The 18,630-nt window shown below is 41.1% G+C and overlaps 1 protein-coding gene across 3 annotated transcripts; it reads left to right on the forward strand.

Moving 5' to 3' along the window:
- The first annotated feature begins 1,752 nt into the window (after positions 1-1,752).
- Positions 1,753-17,808, forward strand: sec24d (SEC24 homolog D, COPII coat complex component). 3 transcript variants are annotated; one of them, XM_061095757.1, is made up of 23 exons: positions 1,753-1,813; positions 2,736-2,942; positions 3,343-3,445; positions 3,757-3,893; positions 4,084-4,416; positions 4,776-4,897; positions 5,249-5,360; positions 6,272-6,399; positions 7,670-7,808; positions 7,952-8,067; positions 8,746-8,870; positions 10,734-10,925; positions 11,190-11,283; positions 11,959-12,075; positions 12,190-12,360; positions 12,877-12,973; positions 13,076-13,221; positions 13,312-13,450; positions 13,994-14,112; positions 14,203-14,382; positions 14,919-15,110; positions 15,488-15,580; positions 15,939-17,808. In XM_061095757.1, the coding sequence occupies exons 2-23, from the start codon at positions 2,792-2,794 to the stop codon at positions 16,077-16,079; spliced, it is 3,147 nt and encodes a 1,048-aa protein (XP_060951740.1). In that variant the 5' UTR covers positions 1,753-1,813; positions 2,736-2,791; the 3' UTR covers positions 16,080-17,808. The 3 variants fall into 3 exon arrangements, with proteins under 3 accessions (XP_060951740.1, XP_060951742.1, XP_060951741.1); XM_061095759.1 differs by having other exon boundaries at positions 15,491-15,580; XM_061095758.1 differs by lacking the exon at positions 1,753-1,813 and adding an exon at positions 1,822-1,918.
- The last annotated feature ends 822 nt before the right edge of the window (positions 17,809-18,630 follow it).

Consider the following 18,630-nt stretch of genomic DNA (forward strand, 5'->3'; position numbering starts at 1 on the left):
CTGCTACGACTCGAAGTATGACACTGGATGCCTAAATTTCCCTCAGGATCAATAAAGTATTGATCTATCTAGATTATGTATAACATAATATTGATTAACTCTTTGAGGGGGCCCCCTGCACGAACATTTTTGCTAGGGGCCCCAATAGACTCCAGACTCGCCACTGCAGGTGAATGTAAAACATGCGAGTTATAGACTTAAATAAAGACCAATACACAGACTTCTATATCGACATTTATACAGACATATACAGACATATACATACTTATATATAGACATATATTCAGTCGTATATACACTTGTATACAGACTTACATATATACTTATATATAGACTTACATACATACTTATATAGACTTACATACATACTAATATATATAGACTCACATAGTCTAATATAGACTTGTATACAGACTTACATACAGTCTTATATAGACTTGTATACAGACTTACATACAGTACATACTTATATATATACTTACATAAAGACTTATATAGACTTGTATGTATACTTACATACATTCTTATACATAGACTTATATACAGTCTTATAGAATTGTATACAGACTTACATACAGTCGTATAGACATGTATACAGTCTTACATCAATAACTTATATCTGGACTTACATACAGTCTTAAATAGACTTGTATGAAGACTTACATACATACTTATATATAGACTTACATAGTCTTATAGACTTGCATACATTATTATATATAGACTTCCATAGTCTTATAGACTTGTATACAGACTTACATACATTCTTATATATAGACTTACATACAGTCTTATAGACGTGTATACAGTCTTACATAAATACTTATATCTGGACATACATACAGTCTTACATAGACTTGTATGCAGACTTACATACATACTTATATATAGACTCACATCCAGTCTTATATAAACTTGTATACAGACTTACATACAATACTTATATATAGACTTACATACAGTCTTACATAGACTTGTATGCAGACTTACATACATACTTATATATAGACTTACATAGTCTTATAGACTTGTATACAGACTTACATACATTCTTATATATAGACTCACATCCAGCCTTATATAAACTTGTATACAGACTTACATACAATACTTATATATAGACTTACATACAGTCTTATATAGACATGTGTACAGACTTACATACATACTTATATATAGACTCAAATAGTCTTATAGACTTGTATACAGACTTACATAAATACTTATATATAGACTTTCATACATATTTATATAGACTTGTATACAGACTTACATACTTATATAGACTTGTATACAGAATAACATACATATTTATATATAGACTTACAGACAGTCTTATATACAATCTTATATACAATCTTCTAGAACTTTATACAGTCCATGGTTGTAGATCTGTGACCTGTGCTGACGTGTATGGGATCCCTTTGCTTCACGCATGCGCACAGCGACATGCACTGCTCCGTGTCGCGTTAAGTTGGTCAGAGGCAGACGGAGCAAAAGCAGGCACCCGGATATCGGCTTTTCGACATAAAAGCACAACGTTCCATTTTACCGAGATTCCATGACGCACAAAACGTCAAATTCTTTTTTGCACAGAAGGGAAAAATACAGTTCAAAGAAGAAAATATTCTGTCTGTCTTATTTAAAAGCGTCCGAGAGCGTATACTCGTCTGTGAGGAGTTGTATTTTGAAATACAGCACCGGAAGCTCCGGGTGTCTCGTTTCCCCTCGTAACGTAGCGACCGGCGCTTCGCTGGAGTTTGACGTGGCACTCTGCTTCTTCCACCGAGGAGAGGACCGCTGGAACCTTCAGGTAAATACCGCTGCGACACCACTCACACCCGGGGACAAGTGGAGCCGGTCCCTCGCTCGGTCCGGACAGCAACTTCCCCATCGTTCTCCAGCTTCCGGTGCGGAGGTGAAAGAAAAGCGGACTGAAAAGTTTGTGCCGATTTCCGCGCTGCTAGCAAGATGCTCCCTTTGATATCAATGGACACGTCACGTCATCGCAGTCCTATGATGTAAAGCCAAAGATCACACGTGAACCTATGATGTGACCTTTGATGTGAATCGGTAAAAAAAAAAAAACCAAAAAAAACGCCACACGTAGTGATGCTTCATAACGGTTTCCTTTGACGTGGCACAATCTAGGAAGTGACAGAGCGACTTCAACATGGAGATGACCAGAGAGTATTGACTTCTATGTCTTATCCATGTCCTTTGATCAGGAGGGGGGGGGGGATGTGTTGTGTAATTGCTTTATTGGCTTGTAATAAAGGGCGTCAATGGTGTCGAGCACAGCTGTTGTTGTTGTTGTTGTTGACCCAGCTGTTCCTAGAAGTTTGTACAAGACTTGACATATAAGTCTATAGGCTCCATGTCCTGGGCGTGAAATGCCAGCAAGGCTTATAATCCACTGTTAAACACTCATAGCAAGTGTTTTCCAATGGCGACCGCCACTGATAACTGTCTTATCTCTCAATAAGCAACACCAAAGGTCCATGTTACACCAGTAACGACGATTGCATGAGGTCAAACTTTACCTGTTGCTTATTTGGCTTGTAAACATCCCTGATTTATTCAACGAAAACACACAAACATGAGTCAAAAAGGCCTGATGCAAAGTGTACGTGTTTCCTGTGATCTTCTTTTTGAAGTGCCCACGCCCAAAGGAAAAAACGAGATCTTTGTTTTGAAATTAAATCTTGTATTTTTTTATCGTTTCCACTTCACAGGCCGTCGAGGGCTCATGCGTCTTTGATGAGGAGGAAGTAACGGGCGTTCCATCGAGATGAGTCAGCAGGGTTATGTCGCCACACCCCCGTACTCCCAGGCCCAGCCAGGGATGGGGGGCTACCAAGGTGGATTTGGGAGTGGTCCTACACAGCCCCTCTATGGGCACTACGGGGGGCCACCTCAGGCATTCACCGCTCCACCAGCAGGTAGATGTCGTTTGCCATTATATTTGGAACGGTTCTCAAATTACATGGTTGTCAGTGGAATCTGTGCATTACAGCTTATCAGTTGTAGTCAATTATACTTTTTGCTCCATAATAGCACTTGAACCCTACAATTTCCCAGCTCTCAGATTACTTTGTGTGCATGGAAGAAACCAAATAATATGTTGTGCAGAACATGGCTCATAAGATGTCTTAGTTTTTTGCAGCTTATAATACCTCTGCTACACCACCATGATAACACGCATATTTAGAGACACATGCACAAGCAAATATAGATACACTCAATTTCTTTTGGTATATTTCCTAACTGGACACTGAAACAAGCTACAAGTGGAGTGCAAACGTGAGCATTGAAATAATGGTGTCATCTCACTCACTGCAGGGATGATGAAATCGCCGGTTTCCTCTCCTGTCGGCATGCCTCCGCCTCAAGTCGGCGGTTCGTACAATCCAAACGTCCAGCAGAATGGCGCTCATCCACAAAGGTAACAGCGAATCTTCTCTGAAATCAAAACAAATAGGTTAAGAATGCGAAAAGGAACTACTGGATGTTGTTAGTTCACTTTGTTTAACTGGGTTAGGAACAAGTACCGGCCTTTGGTGATGGTGTTCCACAGGCTTTTAAATTTGTTGTTATCTTTTTATTGTTAAAATCGTCTTAACAGTTATTTAAAAACAGCAAAGTTTACAGGCAACTGTTATTATGAATGAACTGTTATTAGCAGCTGTTAGCGTGAGACACTTACTCAATATGAGACCACAGTATCCTTGCTGTAACTGTCCTTGTACTCCTCAGGTACCCTGCTCCACCAGCTGTATCTGCTCCTTATGGACAACCCCCACAGGCCCCATACAACAGCATGGCCTCACCTGCCCCGCCTGCAGCACAGCAGCTCACCAATCAGATGAGTGCTATGAACATGGGAGGCTATGGTTAGTTTGCTTTTACACATTTAAACTGCTACTCATTCTACAGCAACATATGTTCACTTTTTGGAGGATTATGACTTTGGACAGGGTCTCTTCATGGCTACGTTACTAAATTATCACCTTTACTATGGAAAAAAATAAGCAGTTCTCGGATTAATTCTATTGTATTGTTGCAACTTTCCTCTTTGCGTAGCCCCAGGGCCCATGCAGAGCCCTCCTCCACCAACAGGCTCTGTAGCCCAACAGCCTTTCCAGGGGCATCCTCCACCAGCAATGGGCCATCCACAGATGCTTCCTGGCCCGCAGTCGCTCCACCCATCCCAGCAAATGCCCCCTCAGATGGCTCCACCGCAGTCGCTCCACCCATCCCAGCAAATGCCCCCTCAGATGGCTCAACAGCAGTCACCCCAAATGAGCATGGGAGGCATGGGCGGTCCTTTCTCCGGCCCGCCGCCTCCAGGCCCCGGAGGTTTTCAGCAGCCCGGTCCTGGACCTACTGGTCCACAAGGATACCCACAGCAAGCTGGTAACTCCGCCACCAAACAATCAAAAAGAAAATGTACCATCAAGGGGTATTAGAATCAGATTGTTTTAGTTACTTTCATTAGTTGTGGAGCTGTAGATACATTTTCAAAGTAGCAGTGTGTCTTTATTTTTTTCAATTTGCTCTGCATATGAGAAATATCTTGTTTGTCAAATAGTTCTATAGACACAAAAGGATGACAGGAGAGTAAATATTTGTCTTACTGGTGAAGAAGTATTTGAGCAGTCAGATCAGAACTTATTCTACAGCTTACAAACAAAGCTTCAAGCACAGTTCATACTTTACACTTCAGCTCCAAAAAATACCCTCTAATAGCCAGGATGTCTTGTGTCCATGTGCAGGTCAGTTTGGGGGTTACATGGCTGGGCCCCAGCAGGGCATGCCAGGGGCCTTCCCCGGAACACAGGGCGGACTGGCTGGCCCTACTCAGAAGAAACTGGACCCTGTCGTTATGCCAAGCATAGTGAGTTGACCGCTAATCCCCCTGGGACCTCCTTCACATACCAACATACCACCACATATGTCATATTAAATTCTCTGTCCTGAGCTACTGACTTATAAAATCCTCAAAAGGTGTGTGACAAAGGCATTAACTGTACATATTTTCTTTTGTTAAAATTACGGGTATTTTTCAATCATTTCTTATGAATTGTATTTCAGGTAATGGGATAATAATAAAGGAAATTATCTAGATTTACAGAAAAATGGATGGTGATCAAAAGAATGTCATGTAGCTAGGCTCTCTGCATTAATTACATATTCATTTATATATATAGTATTTTTATAGTATTAATCTGGGTCTATTCCGTTTTAGACCCAGATCATACAGGAAGACCAGGCTAATCAAGGAGGAGAGGTCTTCAGCACAAGCATCAGAGGAACGGTTCCACCTCTGGTCACCACTGACTTCACAGCATGGGACCAGGGTAACCAAATTAACCTTTTCATTGCTAGATGTTTTGGGCTACAACTGCTTGATTTCATAAATTTGTATTTTTGTGTAGGCAGACAATCTTTCCTTTATTTTGCCTTCCCAACTTTATTAGATCTTTCCTAGCAACATCTATACTGATGCTTACACCTCTTTAGAAACCTCACTAGTGTCACTTTTATATAGATACCAAGATTATCCATATTTACCATGTCGTTGCAGAGTTATACTCTACTACGGTTCAGTGTGAGGGATTTAGTGACATCTAGTGGTGAAGTTGCAAGTTGCAGCTGAATACCTCTCACCCCACCCTCCCATTCTAAGCATGAAGGAGACCCCAATCGTAGCCTTCAGTTTTCATAAAAACTCAAAAGCTGTTTAGTTTGTTCAGTCTGGGCTCCTGTAAAAAACATGTCAGCCTCCGAAAACAGGACCCGCTCCTGATGTAAATATAAAAGGCTCAGTCTCGGGTTAAGAAAACAACAATTTGTACAATTTAGGCGATGACACTCCAGTGAAAACATCACGATTATTTTATATTCAATTTCTGCCATTAGATCCCTTTCACCTAAATCCTACACACTGGACCTTTAATTTTGGTCATGTTATTTCCTAAAGGTCTGGATAATTGTAATGGATGGTAATCTGTAGCAAATGTAGGTGAAAATCCATTATTTTCTATTATTACTCTTAATTTCTGTGTTTTTGATAAAAGTTGTGCACATCAGGTTCAATAGTTTTTACGTGAATTGTGGTAAATACTTTTCAAGTTAAAGGCTTTAAATAGTCATCTCCTTGACGATTATAAATATTGACTATTTGTTATTATAATAAATCTTAAATGCAGAACTGTGTTAAAAGAATCATAATATCCAGGTCGTTGACAGTTGTTTTTACCGTTCCCAGGCAATGCCAGTCCCAGGTTCATGCGCTGCACCACCTACTCCCTCCCCTGCACTGCCGATCTGGCCAAGCAGTGCCATGTGCCCCTGGCTTGCATCATTAAACCCTTTGCCACTTTGCAAAAGAATGAGGTAAGTTGTGGATTTATATAAATATATATAACTTGAAGCCAGAATCTCCAACTAGTGTTCAATTAGATCCACAATACATAATAACTTGCTAATGTCAGTAAAAACAAAAAATGAGATCAGAGTCGTTGCAGCTTGGCTGTGAAAGAAATAAAATCGTATTTGCCTCATGTAATGTTGTCCACCATGTCCAACTCTTGCAGGGAATGATATATGCTAATATATGCCAGTGTCTCGACCACAGATGGAGATTTCTGATGGTCAACCTTGTGTTAAAAGCATTCACTAAATTTAGCTCTCTGATAGATGTCTCTTTGCACTACAGAAGTGAATTTGTCCGGTGAATGACCCTCTTGTTGGATCACGTGTGGTCCAAGAATCCTGTCTTAGATACTTTCCCCCTACACTCGCCGTGTCCCAGGAACCAACCGGCCTTTTTAGGCAATGTTGGCTTTCTCTCATCTGGCTTAGAGCTAATTAGCTAATGTCAGATCTGCAGAGGCCACTACAGAAGAGAAGAGGTTTTATACAAAAGAAATGAGATGTAAGTGTATTTTACTTTTTTGAGCTGATTCCAGCCAGTGCAGCATGGAGCAGATTCCCACCCCAAATAAAAGAGTGAAACTAAATCCCAACTGAGTTTGTTATTCTAACCCAAAGGTGACACTAAGTTTAATGACCAAGACACGGGGGTAGAATGAACTAGCAGAAACTTGTACATTATTGTTTTCACCAAAAATCTAATATTGTTGATGGCTGATAAAAGCAGTGGTGGAGGACATGCCAGAAAAAGTTTGAGCACGACTGCTGTAAACACTTTAAATCATTTGAAGCAAACACTTTCATTTAGTTTGTGTCAAACCACACAGGGAACTTTAAATAGAAAGTGTTACATAGTGTTTGGTTAGCGACCTCTGTAACAGCGCTGTGGTTTATATTTTAAACAGCTTCATGCTCATCATTCTTATTCAATAAGAGACTAAATGTTCTGTATATGAAAGTGCAGTGTGTATTGTTTGGGTACCATGGAATCAGCGATGCTTGAGACAGAGCAGAATTTAGAATGGTCCATGTATGGTTAAATGTTGCATTGCTGAAAACAGGGGGCGGCATCAGAAGAAATAAACCATTACAAATAATCTGTGTATCAGACTTGGTTTTCTGTTCACACGGAAGAATTTAGTTTAGTCATTGATTTCCCTTTTTACAAACCCAGAATTAATTTAGTTGAAAACTTGAATTGAACATGTATCGTGTACCTGTCTGTGTGTAGGCTCCTCTATATGTTGTGGACCACGGTGAGACGGGCCCCATCCGCTGCAATCGATGCAAAGCCTACATGTGTCCCTACATGAAGTTTATCGATGGCGGCCGTCGCTACCAGTGCTCTTTCTGCAACTGTGTCAACGAAGGTACAGTACTTCTATTTCGTCCTAAAGACTTTGGCAAGAAAAGCAGAGAAACATGCATTTGATTTAAATAACAAAAAAGTTCAAAACTCGATAAATATATTATGCAAACTTCATGATTCACATATTTGGTTGTTCTACCCCAGTGCCAGCATTCTACTTCCAACATCTTGACCACAATGGCCGTAGGGTGGACTTCAACGAGAGGCCTGAGTTGTCCCTGGGATCCTACGAGTTTACAGCCACCATTGACTACTGCAAGGTACACCACTAAGTGCATTAAGTTGATTGTTTGAGATTATAGAAAAAGAGAGAGACAAGTACATGAATTCAGGATTTGTTTGATGATTTAACACAGAGTGTTGTATAAGATTTTCCTAATAAGTTTGTCAACTATGCACTGAAACAAGCATCATAAAAAAGACAGATACGAATCAACTGTGTGTCCCCATGGAGGCTGTGGCTGTTTAGAACAACATCAGAGGGTCAGAGTACATTGGCAAAGCTGAGTCACTCCACTGGCCTACTTTTTTTTTTGCTCTGTTTATTGAGACTTATAAACACTCTCTGTGGGCCAGCGATTTAACAAAAGCCTGCAAGGTGAGTGTCTTGTCGCGGCTCGTAACTGTGGAAACATAACAGTGTCTTAGTGACACACACTCCGATGCCATTAATTTCCATTAAGGAATTCCTACCTGGCACAGTCTTCTTACAGCTACACCAGCTCTGGTTCTTTGGGATCTAATAACAGAAACTAGAGGGGGAAGACTCCAGGGTTTCCAAGATTAAGACCCTTAAAAAAACTATACAGGACTGAAAAGAGGAATCATTTGTTTGCCCCAGCAACTCATTTCCTCATTTTGTTTTGAAATAAGGTATTTTATGCTGCATTCCTGCCAAAGTCAAAATTAATCTCACCCTCTTCCTTCATCTCCCGCAGAACAACAAGCGTCCGAATCCTCCCGCCTTCATCTTCATGATCGACGTGTCCTATACCAACGTCAAGAGTGGCCTGGTCAAACTGATATGTGCCGAGCTGAAGACCCTGCTGGAGAAGCTGCCCAGGTACAAGATAACAAACACACACACTCACTCATTCACACAGTACAGGTAAACATATATTACTATATTTGCTTTATTACTTATACCTCTTTCACACCAACATTAGTGGATATACACAGGTTTTATAGACACGGGTAAACCTACTTCCTCAGTAGAGGAGTGTACCTTTTCCCTCGGGGAGTCATTTCTGATTTCTTGAATGCACTGAAAACTGAGAATCCTTGTCCCCTCCCTGCTTTTACAAATTAGCACATTCACCAGGGTATCAAAATTCAGACTGTATCGCAGGACTTCTATAACTTTTCAACTCGACCATATTCTCAACAAACTGCACCAGGATCTGTTTACTGCGCAGACCTATATGCTGTTACACTCAACATGCACCTTGCCAAAATAGGACATCCCTAAAGTTCTAAACATCAGGCCAACTATTTGTTCTCGTCAGCTGAATATTCCTGCATGACGTTGTGCAGATGGACGGTATCGGTCGAGGAGGGCGCCGCGGCTGCCAGGACACCAAAATATTATAGTGCAGGCATGTGAAATAAAAACAAAACAAAACAAAAAAGAAATAGCCGTACAGATGGCTCCGATAGTTGTGGTTACGGTTGTTCCGGAAGTGAGGTTTTTTGATTGATCGTGGCAGGAAAAGAGGATTTACATCACCTGGTTCTTTCTCTTTGCTTTATTAGCACCAGCCACAATATTTCCATATTTGTGTGATGCCATGACCTCATCTCTTCAGCTGCGTTTGAATCTTCTCTTTTGTTTGTACAGGCACTAAATTAAAGGCATTAGACACACTGCATTTTGATATGCTTCGTATAATCCTGCAGTGTTTGGCACATTCACTCAAAATAAAGCCGTGTCTGGTTTAAGTAAATGCAGATGTTCATTGTTGGTATTTCTAATCTCTGTCTGGTATTAGAAAGGATAACATCAAATCTGAATCTATTATTTCCAACATCGCCCATGACTAATGTTCCCATAGGGGTCTGGGATCACAGTTAACCAGTGGCATACGTTCTGCTCCGAAACCACATTACATGTTCCCCCTGGTGCGTCTGCGTGATTTAAGTAGAGCGGCTGACAAACTGCAGTTGGCTGTGTCAGTGAGGAATGCTTTTAAATTAATGTGATGGTGAAGGGTTTTGATGTATGGTGCTGGTTCAGCGGAGCTACCAGTTCCACACCCGGATCCAGAGAGTTCTGGTAAACGTCACAAAGTTTACATTTTTCATTATATGTTGCACCGATACACAAAAATGAAGCAAAGTTGGTTCATAGACTGTATTTACAGTTATATATCTTTTTGTCTATGTATAGATAGTATGTATAATAATAATCTATCGCAAGTCGTAATAGTGAGAAACAGAAAGAGCAAAAGAAAATAGCCGGCATGGGTCAATGGTCATGGTTGTTTTCTTGAAGAACCAAAAATGACTTGGACATGAACACACACACACACACACATAAACAACAAGTCCATATTGGCTGTTCTTTCAATCCTGAAAGGAAGTTTATACTTGACAATGTACCATGGCTGGGAAATGGACTTTCTAAAAGCTGAAATGGTGCTTGAAAGTCACGTGCAAACCCAGATCTTCATCCTGTTTGTTCTCTTGCTTCAAAGTACCAGTTTCCTCATATTATTTAAATAACAGCTTCTATTTTTTCTGGTATGTTGGGTCATTAAGAGAGGAAAAATACAGTAGACATGCAAGTGGGATCCACGCAGTGAACTCAGGATGACTTGTCTCGGACAAAATAGAATTTATCCACTGCACACATTTGAATAAACATTTCCAATTATGTCCCAGAACACGCTCTGAAGTTCACAGACCCTTGTCTCTTGTCCCTCAACAGAGAGGCAGGCGAGGAGAGCTCGGCGATTAAAGTGGGCTTCGTCACCTACAACAAGGTCCTGCACTTCTACAACGTGAAGAGCGCCCTCGCCCAGCCCCAGATGATGGTGGTGTCGGACACGGCCGAAGTGTTCGTCCCGCTGCTTGACGGCTTTCTTGTCAACTTCCAGGAGTCGAGGGCTGTCATCTGCAAGTAAGAAGCAACTCATTGTTAGTTTTGGGGGAAATGTTCATGTTGGTAATTTGACATGTAAACCCTAATGGTTTGATCTGGTTTATTTCTACATATGTTTTACTTTTTGCTTCGAGGTTAACAAGGCTTCAGTTGCCTTTTTTAAGTAAAACCTTATGCCTGAGAAAGACAAAATATAGAAATCAATATTGAGGTTTTCACTTAAATACTGTGAAGTGCAGACAAATTGCTGATCAAGCCATAATTCTGTCCCCTTGTCTGCAGCCTCCTGGACCAGATCCCTGAGATGTTTGCCGACACCAATGAGAGTGAAACGGTCTTTGCTCCCGTCATCCAGGCCGGAGTGGAGGCATTTAAGGTCAGCCGCCACACGGTGACATCTGTCAGCATTGGGTGGAAGATTAGGAGGCTACAGCAACCTCCTTGAACTATGAGTGGCTGCAGTAGCTTTATATTTGGAAGAAATCTATTAAGTTGATTTGACTTTTGTTAATTGTATCTCAAGTTGTAACAAAAGAAACAAAAGACCGAAAAAACCCACTGCAACCATCCCACAAGATTGTTTCAATTTGTCAAAATATATCAGATGTGTGGAATGACTAAGACACTTTTATCTGAACTCGATGTTTGTGTTTACATTCAAGTCCAGTAAACTTTCCCAGTGATATGAAGTCAGTGTTTGGCACAGACCGAAGGAAACATTCTCACAGCTTTTAATTGGAAACAGTTGTAATATTACACTCTAGCAAATAGCCTTGTTTATTTTTCTATGCCTCTTGGTGTTTAATAATACAAAATAAGAGTATTGCTCACGTCTCTATCTGCTCTGTATCAGTTTATTTGGCAACCACAAGGTATTGCTTTAAAAATAAAAGATGATTATCATTAGAATCATTTGGGTACTTTCCCCGCCCCCTTCATGATTTAACTCTATTGCTACAAACAAAACATCAGGAAAGAACACACTACACACCTTTTAGTTTGACCTTCTTTGGGAGATCTCTTATCTTTCCCCTCTCTCGTCACCTCACAGGCCGCAGAATGTAGCGGAAAGATCTTCCTCTTCCACTCCTCCATGCCCACGGCCGAGGCTCCCGGCAAACTCAAGAACAGGGATGACAAAAAGCTGGTCAACACAGAGAAAGAGAAAGTGAGTAAAAAAATTCTGTCAAGAGGGTTTAGACTATATTTTGAAAATGACTCAATTTACACTGATCTGAGGGGACTGCTGACTTACCCAGCAGAATTGTCTGTTTTCTCACAGAACCTGTTCCAGCCTCAGAAAGGAGTGTATGAGCAACTGTCCAAGGACTGTGTGGCACAGGGCTGCTGCGTGGATCTCTTCCTCTTCCCCAGCCAGTATCTCGACTTGGCAACCATGGGTGATGTGCCCTCGCACACCGGAGGCTCCGTGTACAAGTACAACAACTTTCAGGTACAAGATATTGCAAAATACAGTATATTGACATTTTTTCAGTTTTTATTTCATGTAATTGCGATACAATGCGATAATTTTACAGACAGGCAAAGCCATTTGCGGCTTAATCAAATCTCTCTGGGTTCACATAATAACACTGGCATGGTACCCACAGTTTAATATAAGTGCCCCAAAGGAATAGTGCAACAAGCATGGGAAACGGCTCCAAACTGTACAAACACACCACAGACCAAAGCAATGCTGTTATAACACTGCAATGACGACATTAGACATAAAACACTGTTACTAAGAGCAACGGGATTTTAACACCCGACAAAAACAAAATCTTCTATTCTAGTGTTTATTTATAGTTCTCACTTTTGTCCAGAATGATGTTTCAGTAAAGCTTATCTTGGTATTAAATTACTTGTATTGAGGATAATTTAAGAGCCACCGTGTCATTGACAATACTGCCACCTGCTGGTTAGCGCATGCAGGATCTGCTGCTCACCCGAGTGCACTTCTTCTTTCCAGGTGGAGACTAATGGGGAGCATTTCCTGAGGGACCTAAGGAAAGATGTGCAGAAGAGCATCGGATTTGACGCCATCATGCGTGTTCGCACCAGCACAGGTAAGGAATAGTGCAGGATTTCCCATCTGGTGTCTTAATGGGACAAGATTATCCTTGAACTATAAGGTCTGACCTCCCTGTACGTCACGTTTCTGTCTTCAGGCTTCAGAGCCACAGACTTCTTCGGAGCCATCCACATGAACAACACCACGGATGTAGAGATGGCGGCCGTGGACTGTGACAAGGCCTTGACCGTCGAGTTCAAGCATGACGACACGCTCAGCGAGGAGGCCGGAGCGCTCCTGCAGGTACGTTGTGTGTCTTTTCCCTTTCTGTCCGTTAGATATGAAATCTCCAAGGTCTGCTCCTAACTCCTGTTTGCACGTGTCTTTTCCCAGTGTGCCTTCCTGTACACCACCATCAGCGGCCAGCGACGCCTGCGTATCCACAACCTCAGTCTGAACTGCAGCCCGCGGTTGGTGGATCTGTACAAAGGCTGCGAGACCGACTCGCTCATCAACTTCTTCGCCAAATCAGGTGACTGTCCTATTACATTTAATGAGAAAAGGGAACTAAGATAGTTTCCCCCACACGAACACTATCATTTTCTCTTTCACTTCAAGTCTGCATTTAAAGCACAGATTTGTTTTTTTTTTACACTAAGGCCGAATGCAGAAATGGTTTCCTTCCGATCTTATGATCTATGAAGAGTCCATTATTAAAGGAGGCAGCCTTCCTATAGAGTCAGTGTTCTTTATTTTGGGGCAGGGGGGGTGTAATGTAGTGCAGACGTAGCCTGCTGATGCAGAGCTAATGCTCACTGACTTGTGAGGAAAAGAAGAATGAGCTGTGAAAGTAAGGAACACATGTTTCAAATTAGGATAACAGATAAACACAAAGCCTGCCATAAAACGTAGTTGTAGTCCTGACGTCGAGTTGCCTTCTTTCCCTCGTCCTGCTACTCTTCATCTCCCTTGTACTCCCTCTTCCACTTCCCCAATTTGAAATCCTCCTTTTTGCGTTTCATTCCACATTCTTAACGTTCTCGTATCTTAACCCTTTTTTCCCGTGCCCACTCAGCTTACCGTGCCATGTTGAACCAGCCTCTAAAGAACGTGAGGGAAATCCTGGTCAACCAGACAGCCCACATGTTGGCCTGTTACAGGAAGAACTGCGCCGAACCTTCCACCGCCGGCCAGGTCAGTAGGGAGCAGCACCTGTGATGCAGGCAGTCTCTGATTTAACGTCAGAAAGTCACTAAACATTGTTATGCACGTGTCCATATTTAGCTGATCCTGCCGAGCACCATGAAGGTGTTCCCAATCTACATGAACAGCCTGATAAAAACCGCCCCCTTGGTGTCGAGCACGGAGCTGTCCACAGACGACAGAGCCCACATGAGGCAGTCGGTCATGGCCATGGGGGTGGAGGACACACAGCTGCTGCTCTACCCTCGGCTCCTCCCACTGGTGAGGGTCACACTAACTTTGTTTTCACGCTTGGTTTTCACTCATACGGTCGAGACAAGGCCCTACATACTCATTTATTTCATCCTGAATATTCTCTTAAACAAGACATTTAGTGCTTTTTCCCCTTTAGTCTGTTTTATAGTTTTTTGTGTTGGTAAAATGTTTGAAAGTTAAAAAGCCCAAAAGTCAGTTTCCCAAGTTTGACCGATCACACCAGAGACGAGAGCTAAAGCTACGTGTTTCCGCAGCGGACAGTTTGAGGAAATATTAAATGTAAAACCAAATTAAAACTATGAACCTGATTATGAGCTTAACATGTCTCCTTTAAATCTACATTAAGAGAAGTAGATTAGTCACAGATTGATTTAGATTCTGAGATATTTTTTGGTCAGAATCTAAATCTCCATTTCTTTACACTTTTGGTGAATAAAAGTGAATTAACATTGTGCCAAGTGCTTTGTGAACTTAACCCTTCCAGTGGGAAATGTCAGGCTCTGTTGAAATCTTAATAATCTAAGTTTTTTTCTTTTTAAAAGCACAACCTGGACGTTGGAAGCGATGCTCTGCTCGCTTCGGTGCCGTGTTCAGAGGAGTCTCTTTCCGACTCTGGCATGTTCCTGCTGGAGAACGGCCACTCCATGTTTCTGTGGTTGGGCCAAGCAATCCCCCCCGACCTCATCCAGAACATCTTCAACCTGCCCTCCCTCGCCCACCTGCAAGAAAACATGGTCAGAATTCATTTATATAGCACTTAGATCTCACACACACGTATAAACCAGATAAAACAGTACAATATGAATCCTTTGATGCAGCCAGGAAGTAGAAAAGCTTCACATGTGTAACCTGTAAAGTGTTCTACCCTGATGAAGTCAACAATAGTTCTAAAATATGTAAACCTTATGCCGAGTTCAAACAGAGACATTTATTTTTCCAAGACAAAAGTAAAAAATGTTCTTGTCCTCGTGGGGAAGAAGGTAGAACATCATGAACAGCGTTTGAAGTTCACTGGTATAAGTTAATAAATAAATAAAAATCACATCTTGTTTTCCACCCACTAATGTTAGACGTTTGAATTTTCATTGACAAACCTTGTAATTGTGCTTTTCAGTTTTCGCTGCCAGAGCTGGACAACCCACTGTCAAAGAAAGTCCGATCCATCATCGATGGCCTGCTTGAAAAGAGGCCGAACTCCATGAAGGTAAGCTAACGATTATTGTAAACCAGCAACTTAGTTATTTTTGTGCTTTAAGAAAACTCTTTGCCCTCAGACAGTTGTAGTTAAATCAAGATAAAACACTTTGATAGAGGATAACTGCCAAAAATAAACATTGTAGAGCTTTTCCATGACCTCTGCTTCCCCCTAGTGGATTTAGTATGTAAATACAAGAAGCCTCAAGGACCCATTATTTTTCCCAAAGCACAATTTAAGGATCCATATTTTAACCACATTCACTTTTTCAAATGTCAACAATGCAACTTATATTTCTTTATGTCCAAAATGTCATTGTGCCACAAGTGACCGCATTTTGAACAGAATCTGTTTACTCTCCGCTCAGCTCATCATCGTGCGGCAGAAGGACAAGCCGGAGGTGTTATTCCGCCAGTTCCTCGTGGAGGATAAAAGTCTGCTCGGCGGCGCCTCCTACCACGACTTCCTTTGCCACGTTCACCGGGAGATCAGGCAGCTGCTCACCTAATTTAAAGTCCAAACGCCCGTGTCCTGGAGTGTTGCCATCCGGACGGGCCGGGTAGAAAACACAGGATCTAATGGACCGCGCACAGATCTCACAGGGTCAGTCCATTTGAAATTGTCAGGACAATGCTTTTTATGGGGTTTTATAAAAAGACAGAAGAGGGACCAAGGATCCGGGAGATTCCACCTCCAGTGTCCACAGCTGCCTTTCACATACAACACGGTATGATCTCCAAATAACGACTTGTCGCTCGAGGAGCCTCCGAGTAAATCTGTCAGAATTAAATGGACAACACATCTCGTGTTTCCCGCATGGATACTTGCCGTGATGGACAGTGGAGACGGTAATAACATCAGTGCCTGCGGCTGAAATGCATTTTGGCAGAAAGCCCACTGCCATGAGCAATAGAGCATCCATCTCCACTGTTCAAGTTGATTTAAGTCCTTTTTCATTTCACTATGTAGATTTACAGCGTCTGGATAACACGAGGGGTTATTTGTAGATGTTCGCCAGTATTTGTTACCCTCAGATTAAGACTTAATATTTAAAGAATTCTCAGAATCACATTTTAAAAATATCGATTTCATTTTAAACAATTAACTCTGTAAGAAAATTTATAATATTTAACTTTCCTTCTGCATTGTATCTAATTTCTCTCTCATTTCATTAACCTTTAGTCGATGTATCTGCATGTATCAATTATTTCATAATTTAGCAGAAACATTGGCAGGATATAGGTTTTTTTCCCCGTCATTACCCCGTGAGTAATGAGAAGCAGTTGATTCAGACAGGCCCACACCAAAGAAAAGAAAAAAAGATTCTTTGACCTTTTATGGCCGAGACTTGATCTTCACAATGTGCAGTGACTCAGAAACTGCTCTGGTGTTCTGAGATTACAGGGAAACAAACGCAGCTGTGGGGAAACAAGAGAACTCCACTTTTCCCTCTAGAAGAGTCCGAATTGGTCTTAAAAAACTAAAAACATTTCAAATGTCATCGAGTGAAAGGACTTAACGCGATGACCAGAGAGGAGACCATGTGACAGGGACCAAATATCAAGCTTTTCCCTCATACTGTCACATTAAACTTTGTTATTTATTCTTGTTGGAGAGATATATTTTGACAAACAACTTAAAAAAATACGGAAAAAAACAGCGCCAGCGATTTAAAATCTTCTTTCTGGACTGACAATCAGACTTCAGCTCACGGTTCAAATGTAGTAATTTACTTTTATTACTCAAATAAACTTGTAAGATTTCATAGTTAACAAGCTCCAGTAGTTACATCATCATTCTGCATGGCCTTACTTGTTTATTTTATACCAGTCGATCATTTCTTTGTAATGCAGACTCTTCATTTGACAAATATCGGACCATCTTGTGTATGTGTGTTGCCCACCAGGTCTTTTTTGTACATGAAATGAGCAACTTGTGTTGCCGAAGATATTCCTATCTGCCTTAAGTTGATGTAATACATGTAGTTGTGATAAAAAAAATTATGTCAAAATGTATATGTCCCTTTGACGTCCACGGCTGATTTAAATCCATCTTCAGTATTTGGTTTTATATGCAAAACGTATCTCAGGTAATTTCAGTACCTTTCCATTTTTTTGTTGGAAGCAGTGATTCGAGTGGAATTGTGGGAAATTATGGATTGGCGTGGCCCAGTTCTTTCATTCCAAACCCTAAAGAAAACTTTGTCTAATTAAATCTTTGCTGTTGCAAAAACTGTTGCTGCTGACTTTTGTTTTTAAACCTACACCTACAGTTTGAGATAGATGATAATGTTACAGATCTGTAAGTAGGAATATGTTCTCCTGGCATTATCGAATAAGCTCTTGAACCATAATTTAAACGCGCAAATTGCTGATTGGTGAACATTTACATTTAGAAACCCATTGCACACCATACAATAAAACATATACAAGCAAAACAAAGACCTAATCTTACATGAGCAATAACCTTGATATTTACTCTTAAGTTTCTCCATATACAGCAAACATACACAAAACGTCTGTAGATGTAGAATTTATTTGTGTTTTGTTTTGTTAAATCCAGTCCAACTGGCAATTTGTTTGCCTCAGTGTGTACCATCTTCCTGTCGCCACAAGGGAGAGCCAGAAGACCGCTCTTCAGTCAGACACAATAAAAGAACAATGCACTTTCTCATCCTCACACATGCTCTGCTCTCATTGGGTAATAAACTACTTCTATAAGGTCATGGACGAGCATACAAAAGACATTTCGGAATATACAGTCGAGGATTCATTTCAAGTCAAACCCAACAATTCCACATGCACCATCATAAGAAATGCACAGCCGAAGGAAAAGCTGCGGCCAGATCACTGTGGTCCTGTGAGATTCTTAATGTGACAGATGTTTCGTCCATTCATGAATAAATACTGTGTTTTCCCACCTATCACAGTACTACAAAATATTCTCTAAGACAAACACCAAAGTGTGTGACCAGCGCCTCGGATGCTTCAGATCCTATTTACAGAAGAAATGTAAAAATGTCCTACAATTTACTTTTTCAGAAAATAGTATCTGCATCC

Source organism: Limanda limanda, chromosome 22 (genome assembly GCF_963576545.1).
Source record: "Limanda limanda chromosome 22, fLimLim1.1, whole genome shotgun sequence".
Taxonomy (NCBI): Eukaryota; Metazoa; Chordata; class Actinopteri; order Pleuronectiformes; family Pleuronectidae; genus Limanda; species Limanda limanda.

Coding starts and splice junctions, on each gene's coding strand:
- sec24d (XM_061095757.1), top strand. CDS start 2,792: ATGAGTCAGCAGGGTTATGTCGCCACACCCCCGTACTCCCAGGCCCAG. Junction 2,943..3,342: donor ATTCACCGCTCCACCAGCAG/GTAGATGTCGTT, acceptor CACTCACTGCAG/GGATGATGAAATCGCCGGTT. Junction 5,361..6,271: donor CTTCACAGCATGGGACCAGG/GTAACCAAATTA, acceptor TACCGTTCCCAG/GCAATGCCAGTCCCAGGTTC.